This window comes from Impatiens glandulifera, chromosome 5 (assembly GCF_907164915.1).
Source record: "Impatiens glandulifera chromosome 5, dImpGla2.1, whole genome shotgun sequence".
Taxonomy (NCBI): Eukaryota; Viridiplantae; Streptophyta; class Magnoliopsida; order Ericales; family Balsaminaceae; genus Impatiens; species Impatiens glandulifera.
In genome coordinates, this window is record NC_061866.1 from 27,511,690 (window position 1) to 27,522,758 (window position 11,069).

Here is an 11,069-nt window from a genome sequence, read left to right on the forward strand (position 1 = left end):
CCTCTTTTAGGGTTTTTAATGAAATGGCAATAAGCGGTTTTCCAAAAAAATAATAACTTATCCTTTTAATAAAAAAAAAAATTACCACAAAATAAATTATTTAATAATCAAGAATTAAATAATAATAACAACTCATTCATCAAACACCAAAAAATAATAATTAAATATTAGACAAAACAATGTCAGTATTACTAATATAAGTTATGAATTAAAAATTAAATAAGAAATTATTATTTTAAATTAAATAAGAAAGAAACTTTTTAAATTTTTTTATAATAAATCATAAAAATTATAAATAAATTGTTAAAAAATAAAAACGGATAAAAAAAGAAGATGAAATAAAAAAAATAATATAAAAATCATAAAAAAAAATAATATTAGAATAGATTACTTAATTTAATTAATAAAAAAAAGAAAAGAAAAAATATATTAATATTTAATTAAAAAATATATAAATTAAAAAATAAATATTAACTATAATTAGTTAAAGAGGCTAAATGAGCTAATTTTTTTTTATAGTACGTATATTTAAATGACTTTTTTATTAGTACATACGTCTACGTCTAAGTGAGTTGTACCAGTACATACGTCTAAGTGAGCTTTTTCCATTTGATTATCTAAGTAATCTCATAAACTATTTAAATTATTATAATTTTAAATTTACAATGTTAAAATTTATATGTTTATTTTAAGGATATTAAAAGTATGAAACATTTGATGCTATCAAAACAAGCTTAAAAATTGACAAATAAATGAACCTAAATCATTTTAGATAAAACACTTAAAAGATATCTATTTTCTAAACATGACAAGCAAACTACTCATAGAAAAGTTTGATGTAGTACAAAAATATAAAATGACAAATAATTTTAGATAAGGATGTTAAAATTTGGGAACATCAGGGGTCATTAGGTAATACTCTCCAAAATTCAGGAAACGAGCGTAATTAACATATTACTTATCTTTGTTGACAAATTTGAAATAAAGAATAACTTACTTTTAGAGGACAAGCAACAAATGTGGACAAATTTTTGAACATAATTGTACAAGAGGATACTACCTTTAACATGCAAATATTTTCAAAGCAACCACAACCGTGAACAAAAGTTAAAATTTAAGTAAAAAATAACACATCCATTGCACATATCTGTAACAATTAACCAATGCAAATATTTTCAAAGCAACCACAACCGTGAACAAAAGTTAAAATTTAAGTAAAAAATAACACATCCATTGCATATATCTGTAACAATTAACCAAGATGAAACACAAAGTTATATTGTAGTTATTATTAGCACAAATAAAAGAGAGTTCTATGCTAGTAACCAAGATGAAACACAAATTATATTGTAGTCATTATTAGCACAAATAAAAGAGAGTTCTATGCTAGTAGGACAAAATAAATTCATCGAAGAAATGGTACCATCGCTGAAATAGACCAAATCAAAATTGTGATCATTACCGCCAAATGCATAAGACTGGAGTTCAAATTTTTTGACATTATCAAGAAACTGTTAATGATTTAAGCCCTGTGAATATTTTCTTCTACTGACAAATCAAACAGATCTATCACAACATTTTGCAATCTCTTCAAACTAAAAATCTCACTGCACGATGAATGTGTTTAAACCTATATTCTTTTCGGACTTTAAGCAATTCAAAGAACTAAAGAAAGAATATAACAAAATCAACAAACAAATCTAAATTTGAACATATAAACTAAAAGATAGAATACTTACAAATAAAATAGAGATGACTCACCTGAAATAAGCCATCAATGAAGACTGCAAGTTCACTCAAAATAGTTTTTAAAACTTTTAAATATGACTTAATTTAGTCTGTTTATTTTCTGATGTATTGTTGTGAAGGCTATAAAATATATAACTTTAATAAAAAAAAATATATATGTTAATAAATAGTTTCAGTTTTACACTTTAAAAGTTAAAAAAATAAATAAATTTATAATACTAAATTATATATATATATATATATAATTTCTTTTGAGTAAAATCCTTTTAATTGAAAACTAACAAAAAAAAAATTTTAAATAAACAGTTTCAGAATATATAGAGAGAATATATGACAAGGGTGGAGTATTGCTATTGATCGGACATGCCATATATGTCCGAGTCGGACATCCAATTGCTTCGATTTGAAGTAGATGTCTTATATATCTATATTATATATAATAAAAGTATCCTTACTAAATGGTTAGATACAAAATGAGGAGCACCAATCATGAAACGAAGATAGACCTCTTTTTGTAAGCATAATCACCTGTAACAGAAAACCCATATTCGAATTCCAAATTCCACAAGGACCAGAAAACCCACTTCAAAGATTTAAGAAACCAAGCAAATTAATTAAACCACAAGTCCATTTTTCATGAAAACCTACAAAAGACAGAGAGACAAACAACAGGAATAATAAAGTACAAGCAAACCTACAAAAGTAAGTAAATTTGAGGTCGGTCTTCATTGTTCATGAAATTATCATCCCCTGCCATCATCTTCGGTCATTCCATCCGCTCCATGCCTGCACCAACCAAATTTCATGTCTTACACTCAGAGAAGCATATTCAACAATCCAAGGAATTTGCAACTAATATGTTCATGTCCTTGTTTTGCAGATTATGGATATGGTTATGGTTAAAATTTATAAAAATAAAGTAAATAGTTTGTTTAATGGTTGAAAGGAGTGGTCTGATAATTATAAATCTAAATAAAATGTTATCAAACAAGTTTATCAGATTCGAAGCTTTTGTTGAGAAATTCGCATAATAATACTAATCTAAAATGATAGAAATGATAGAGATATAGTAAAATTAATGAACACAAGATATATATTTCATGAAATAATGGTTCAAGTAACCCTATGTTACGACTTCTTTATTTATAGGCATCAAAAACCATAAAAACTAAACTACTACTACTCCTAAGCCCAAAATCCAACAGCTTTGATATCGTTTGTAATTGTATATCTCATCTGATACTTTCAATTAGAATCGTACCAAATTGAATCATCTTAGTGCATCACTGCTAGGAAATTAGTTATAATTTAAAACAGCTTGTCTCAATGCCCTAAGGCCCCTAACTGCCAAGTCTGACTCTTAAGACCTATCTAACCAAAGAAAAGTGTAATCTCAAACTATTATATATCCAATTTGCAAATTTTACTTCCACCAAAAGTCAAAAAGAAAGAAAATGTAGATAGGATACAAACCTCCAAGAAGAAGTTAAATTCCTCTCTTTTCTGTCCAACTGAAGGTTCTCCAAAGCAGTTGATGCACGAATTACATCATCTGGTAACTCGTCATTATCGTATCTATAATTATACTCATCTTTCCTATAGCCTGATGTTGAAGATCCTGCTCTCCTATCTACAACAGATATATTTTACTATGAAAAACTAGAAAACAAGAAGAATTTGTCTATGAACTTAAATTATCTTACTAACCAGATACATGAGAAGCAGGGACGAACCTGCAATGTGCATACAGCATAATGTTAAATAAGCAAAAACAGAATAGGCAAGTCTAAAAAGTCAAGTACATTCTCACAATCGACAAAGTTAAAACTAAAAATGATTCTTTTGTTTTGTATAACTTTTTTCGGGATCATGATAAAATTATTGATCCGAAATATAGTGTGATTTTTGTTGTTCACTTGGTATATAAGACTATTTTATGGATCATGATCCAAATTAGAGTGTAACTTTTTTTGTTTCATTTGGTATAGATTTTTTTCTACATCGTGATCACATAATTTTATGGATCAAGCTCAAATTATGATCGAAATCATTGTGATTTTTGGCAAAAAATAACACATTTTATAACAGAACATCCAATAAGTAGGGCAAGCAACCTTCCCAGAGGAGGCAAACCACCGACAACAGATGATGAGGCTGGTCTCCTAGTATTTCGTGATTCTAAATTTGATGATGGTTCATTTTCGTTAGTGGCTAGTCTCCTCCCAGCACCTCCGCTTGATTGCAATAAGTTCTGTGATTCCAGAATAATGTATTAAGAAACAAGAGATCCAACAGATAATCTGAAAATTAAAACAATCTATCCAAAAAAGAATGACCTCAGAAAGGAATTTCTTCACTGAAATATGTTTTAGAATGGAAATAAGAAGCCAAGATAAAAACTAGTTACTATGGGCAGATATTTTACATGCAAAATTGCAAATTTATGCAAGGTCATTTAAATTTGCAATGACAGAACACACCTCATAATTCAAAAACCCTTCAAGAACATGCAATAGCAAAGGAGCACCACTATCACCAGTCCTATTAATATCATAGCCGTTCTTGCTGCTAAAGTCTTTCAACTCGGATTTCCAGGTATCTTTTTGCTGAAATCAGCACAGAAACACATGAAACAATTAAGACATAACGAAGGACAAAGAGTAACAACATTCAAATTGCATGAACTTGATTACTTTGTATGTTGAATATATTTAGATCATTACAAAGGGATTAATTAGTTGCCAGATTTTATGTTATTACTGATTATATGAATTCCTAATATTCAGGAATTTACTACTTATATTCTATATTCCAGATTTTTAGGGATTAGCACATTATTTTATGGACGATTGACCAGCCACTTTAGTGTATGTATTTGTAAAATATGGAAACAAAATGTGTAATAATAAAACCGAATATGTAGATAATGTCCTTAAGTTACTTTCCTTTTTCTTCTACTCTCATTTCACATATAGAGTAGGTTAAACTTGTATGTAAAATAGATGCTACTATGTAAATTACATTTTAGAGTGACAAAAAGTGTGCATCTTTTCGTTCTCAAAAAAAGTGTGCATCTTCCTAACATAGGCTGTTTCAGTTTGGTTCAGTTTCTTTTTCATGGTATCAGAGCCAACATACTAACAAGCAGGGATTTTTTCCACCTTTCAGAAAGACCACAACATCATTGAAACTACCAGAACACGAGTCTTACCGCGCCTTCAAAGGATGACGAAAAATATCAAATATGGGATGTTGAGAACAATATGGTGCATAGTTGTCAATAGCGAGCGTATCACTCGCTATTGCCAATAGCGTAGCGAAGCGACGACAGAAGGCTATAAGGCGCAATGGGCTACAGGTTTGTGGAAGTCATCGCTTTATAGCGATGAAAGATATAGCGCTGATAGGATGCTTTTTCTATTAATTGAAATTTCAATCTCTCTCCGTGTCTTTTCATTTTCCCTAACTATTCATGTTCTTTTCTTCTTTAAATTTCTCTATTTACATTTTCCTCTTACAATTTCTTCGTTCCACATTTTCTCTTTGAACTCATATTACCTTTGTTATGTTCATTTTTTAAAATTTATATTCTTCCTACACTTTATTTTCAAATAGCCCTGGCTACGCTGTTCTCTATAGCCATGAACACTTTTGACGCTACGGAGCGCTACACGCTATTGACAAATATGATATGGTAATGTCCTGGCTGATTAATTCAATGACGAATGAAAAAGGAGAAACGTACATGCTTCACTAGAAAACTAACAAAATCAGGGAGTTTGAATGAGTATTGTTTCAGCCCAATTGGAGCTAATTTACTCTTCCAAGAAGAATACATGCCTAACATGCACCTTAACCTCATAAAAGCAAAAGGAGCCCCTTCACATGAATCCTACTCATTTACCCTACTCAATCTTAGTCATCCATCGTTACTTGACATCACCATCTTTCATCCTTAATTCATAAGTTCGTAGAAGAACATATCGAGGTTGTGTATAGAACCCTAACTTACCTTAAGTTGACAACTGGGAAGGGATTATTATTCCAAAAGAATGAAACAATTAGAATTGATTAATACTGATGTACACAATGCAGGGATTTGGTTATTGTTTTTATGTCTAGAAAACTCTAGTTACATGGAGGAGCAAGAAAGAATCTATTGTCTCAAATAATGTTAAATCCAAAATTAGATCCTTAGGGTTGTGAATATGCGAAGGCATTTGAGTCCAAAGATTAACTAGTACACTAAAAATGACTGGTAAGCTGCCTTTTTGTTTATTTTGTTATAACCACAGCAATCAATATTTCTAATAACTTAGTTCACCATTTTAGGACAAACCTGTTGAGATTGATGCACATTTCATCTTGGAAAAGAAAAAAAAAATGGAATGGTTCATGTTGTCTACATTCATACATAAAATCAAACTACTGAAACACTTCCAAGATCTAAATTTGAAGAACTGAGTTGCAAACTCTGCATTTTTTACAAAGGAATTAGTTAGATTCCATATTTATGTTATATCCCGATTTTGTGATATTCCTAATATTCAGGGATTCATTTCATATATTTTATAATTCAGATCGTTAGGGATTAGCATATTATTTTGTAGACTAGCCACTTTACTATATGCATTGCAATTCTTTCTTGATTAATAATAACATGAGAATCAAGTTTCTCTTATCTTAAAGTTCAGAAATTACCAAATTACACTCAGGCAAATAAACTTTGATTGTGTTGTTAAGTTGGGCCCAATCCAGATATTCACAAACTAAAGCGGTTAACAACCTTCCTGCACAACGAATAAGACTGTTATTATGCAAAACAAAAACAACTTACAAACAAATGCAAGTCACATTATTGTTACACGTATTTAAGTACAAACAGAGAAAGTTACATTAATATGCAAATAAAGTACTTAAAGACTTAACTAACATGCCTCCTCAATTCATCATATAGGTTCAACATGATCAATTATCACCTACAATATCTAGGTGCAAGAAATTTTAATCAGTAAAAATGACAATATCAGATGATTGCCATAGAGCTGATTGCCTACATCCAAAAACTATATATGCAATTATAGTTCCAAATAACTATGCACTTAGAATAACTTAGGCAACATGTATCTAAATGATATGACCAAGGTGAGTGTAATCTAGTTTTCCTTTTATGTCTTTTGATGTAGATACTTCTGTTGGGGATCAGGAGTAAGGGATGCAGGTTTTTTCCTTGTTCCTCTATTCCCCATTTTGACATCCCTTTGATTTTCTATGTAAATTGTACTTCATTGTGTTTATCATTTCAAAAGTTGATAACAACTTCAGCGTTCTGTTGTACTTCTAATGAAAGTTTAGATAACAGATCTAAATGATATATTCACTAAAATAGGCTAATTTAATCAGGATTCAGGATTATGCTGATGCAATCGAAACAAGGAATAGTGATAGGGTCTTAGCTATACTGGAAAACTCAAACAAGATAGTGGCAAGTAAAAAACAGACTCCCAATTCTGAAGCTATCAACTCTTTCATTCAGATAAAAGAAAGCTCTGAGACACTTCTAAGAATATATTTGAGAATGTATCTTAAGCCTTTGGAGATAATGGTCCATCCACAGAAAGCAATCATACTACCAGGCTATGATAGCAGTATCTCAAGGATTCTTCACAAAGACAAACTGCTTTATGGTCAAACAATTTAGCCTGAGATTAACCATTTATGGCATGCCAACTTTTTTACCAATGTAGAGTTTTCCTGATAATAATGACCGTGAAAAAAGTCTATAACAAAACAGCCCAGTGTTAACATTTTATGTATTATCAGCGGAAACTTTATTAATACAAACATTTAATGTTTCGAAAAATAAAACCAAAAGTCGTCATAAAGGTAACAATTTTGAGGTTTCATGGTCAAGACTAGAGCTAAAAAATAAAAAATAAAAAGGTTTAAAGAATAACCAAATGCAGTAGCATGAAGCTTCTTTGCTTGGTCGTTGCAGCTTCCCAATAGTGCAGGGGGTGAGTCTTCATCTTTCTCTATTGCCCTATCTTCTTCCTCAATAGCCTCAAAAACACTTGCTCTGAGCTCCGCCTAGGATATGAATAGTGAGTAAAACTCTCAAGATAATTCACAGAACATCACGAAATTGAGAAGAATTCAGAAAGGCAAGACACAATTCCTCATGCTCAACTTGCCTTGAGAAAGATGCAGCTTTTAAGAAAGTAACAAGTAAAATGCATAAACTTTCAGCCAATTTCGCACACCCAAAAACCAACCCATATTAATTTCCTTAAATAGCTTTCACCCAATCAAATGTAAGATAGTGCTAGACCTATAGGTCATTCAAGTTAAGAACATAAGCTCAATTGCAGAATTTCAAAGTTGTGGGTAAGTAAACGGACATTTTAAGCATCAAACCACCATATAAGTGAGTCAAAACCTAGATAACAGAAAACGTAGTTTCTTTACATGCAACACTGGAGATCAAAATCCTAAAATCTTTAAAAAGACAAAAGCCCTCAAAGCCGCCAAACAATTAATCAGATAAAATGCAAAATATGCACAATTTGAATCACCAGCTGAAAATAAAGATCTTGGTCAGTGTAGCATTTCCCTCTCAAGAACCCAAATATAACCCTTTAGTTTGAAGCGAAGAGATTCTGCCATAAACATGAATCGGAGAATGTAGAGAGAGAATAAGTAAGATCAGTAAGGTGAAAATGTTTGAAGAAAGTTTGGACATACTCGGATCTTAGCGAGAACGCCCTTCTTCTCTAGGGTTCGCGTGACAAGGGTCTTGAGGTCCATCATTTCTCGGGTATAGTCATCCATGGTAGACGATTGTCTCTCTCTGTAAGATTGAGAAGGAAGGATATGTTTTCAGCACAAAGATGCTTCCTTTATGGTAAGTCAGGAGAGAGAGAGAGAGCACAGAAATGATGCCTGAGCGACAACGCTATAACGCCACTGGCCACTGTTAACCAACTTTAACTCTTTTTTTTTCTTTTTTTTTTTTTCTTGTCATTCAATTTGAGTTTGAAAAAAAATTTAAATACAAAATTGAGCTTATAATTTTATTATATTTTCAAATTAGGATTTTAACTTTTAAAACTTATAATAAATTACTGATATTTGTGATGTTTAAAATATGATGATACATTATTAAGAGACATTTTTATTTAGTTTACAAGTGTAAATAAGTCTAGAGTCCGACTCTATAATAAGTTATTACCAATAAATAAAATTAAATGAGTGTTTACTAGTAGAAGATGAATAATCTAGAATAAATAAAATAATAAACTGAAACAATTAAATTTTATAAAACAAATTCATAAAGTAGCAATTTCAATAAGGTAAATGTTGAACGAATAACCTGGAGAATAAATTGAATCAATAATTTTAAAACAAGTGTAAGAATAGACCTAATATTACATAGATTTTTTTTATCCTAATGTGATCATTCATTACCTAAAGATAATTATAATTAGTGAGTAGATATTTGAATTACTCTCTTCTTTATTACCATTTTTTTCTCGAGATTGATCGGTAATAGATAGGAAAGGGTTTAAAATACATTAAAATATAAATATATAAATCACAAATATATTTATTTATTTTTTTATATTTTATTTTTTTATATTTTATAAGAATTTTAAATTTATATTTGTATAATAATTTTTTTTTTTTTAAGAAAAATGGTACAACACCTATCTGATTACTAATTTAGTAAGAAATAAAAAATATTTTTTTTCTCTTATATTTTTTTTTAAGATATATTTTCTTTTTTTTACCAAATTAGGTAAATGCGGTATAAAATATAAAGATGTTGTTTATATTATTTATTTATTTTTAATATATTACACTATATATCATATAAAAACATAAATAACTTGATATTATATTTTAAAAATATAATATAAGCGTGACTTACAAAGATTTTTTGAAACTGAATAAAGCATACAAAAAAAAAATCCAAATAAAACAGGACTTGCCACTTTTCATCCACCCATTGCCATGCCCTACTCATCAATATGCACCGTGAAGACAAAATCTCCATCAATGTTAAATAGGTTCCCAGCAATTTTATGGGATGAACAAAGCACTAAAGATTTAAATTTGGACATTCTTTCTAGAAATGACAAACTTCATATTTTATATATATCAAACATACGTACAAACTCTTAACCAAAAAGTTAATAAATAATGTGTCTATTAAAATTGTGTCTATTAAAATTACATGAATTCAAATAAATATATTATTAAATTTGTTAATATATACATAATTAAAGTATATTCAAGAACATTATTTTATCAATATCCAAATAAAATATTTAAAATATATAATTTTAAATAAATTAATTATTTTTCTCAAATCTAGATTAGATGTTTCTAAATAGGGCATTATATTTAACTATAATTTAATTAAAATTATGTTTTTTAATATCCAAATCAATTAATTGATTTAAGTAAATTAAAGAAAAAAATTTTTGTTAAGTTAATCTCTAAAATTAAACCGTTCGGAAACTAACAAGTTTACGTGAAGTTTGATTAGATGTGCACGATATTACTATTTCATAGAGAAGTTTCCAATCATTCAACCGAACTGGGACGTGTCAAAGTTTATCCATTAATTTGGGTGAAGTTACATAATTAGGGGAAATTTGACGAAATGATCCTGATAATGGGTCAAATTCGAAAAATGACCAACGCTTTATAAACTTAAAAAAAAAGACATTTTTGGCCTGCGAAATGTCTATCTTGCCCCCATAACTGCCCAATACGTGTAATATTTAATATGTAATATATACGTGTATTACATATTATGCGTATTATGTAATATACGTGTAATATGTAATACATTTATTACATATTACTTACGCTAATAGAATATATCAACCTCACCTATTTTGACCATCATTTCTCGGTTATAGTCATCCATGGCAGACGATTGTCTCCCTAATCTTGTCTCTCTCTGTAAGATTGAGAAGGAAGGATATGTTTTCAGCACAAAGATGCTTTCTTTATGGTAAGTCAGGAGAGAGAGAGCACAGAAATGATGCCTGAGAGACAACGACATAACGCCACTGGCCACTGTTAAGCAACTTTAACTTTTTTTATTTTTTATTTTTTTTCTTGTCATTCAATTTGAGTTTGAAAAAAAAAATTTAAATACCAAATTGAGCTTTAAATTTTATGATATTTTCAAATTAGGATTTTAACTTTTAAAATTTATAAGAAATTACTCATATTTGTGATGTTTAAAATATGATGATACATTATTAAGAGACATTTTTATTTAGCTTACAAGTGTAAATAAGTCG

General features: G+C 29.3%; 1 protein-coding gene across 1 annotated transcript; it reads right to left on the minus strand.

The window, feature by feature from the left end:
- Positions 1-2,241: 2,241 nt before the first annotated feature.
- Positions 2,242-10,791, minus strand: LOC124940756 (protein TONNEAU 1a-like). The gene is made up of 9 exons (XM_047481294.1): positions 10,690-10,791; positions 8,494-8,582; positions 7,707-7,839; positions 6,451-6,539; positions 4,230-4,355; positions 3,864-4,000; positions 3,457-3,482; positions 3,223-3,379; positions 2,242-2,535 (listed from the first exon to the last, which is right to left on the minus strand). Exons 2-9 carry the CDS (start codon positions 8,578-8,580, stop codon positions 2,493-2,495), a joined length of 798 nt encoding a protein of 265 aa, XP_047337250.1. The 5' UTR covers positions 8,581-8,582; positions 10,690-10,791; the 3' UTR covers positions 2,242-2,492.
- Between the last annotated feature and the right edge of the window lie 278 nt (positions 10,792-11,069).

What these genes read in the sequence shown, in the direction of transcription:
- LOC124940756 (XM_047481294.1), bottom strand. Translation starts at nt 8,580, where the DNA reads ATGGATGACTATACCCGAGAAATGATGGACCTCAAGACCCTTGTCACG. An exon ending in ATTTGCCTGAGTGTAATTTG is followed by an intron (nt 4,356 to 6,450) that starts GTAATTTCTGAA and finishes TGCTGATTTCAG; the next exon opens with CAAAAAGATACCTGGAAATC. An exon ending in AATTTAACTTCTTCTTGGAG is followed by an intron (nt 2,536 to 3,222) that starts GTTTGTATCCTA and finishes TGGTTGGTGCAG; the next exon opens with GCATGGAGCGGATGGAATGA.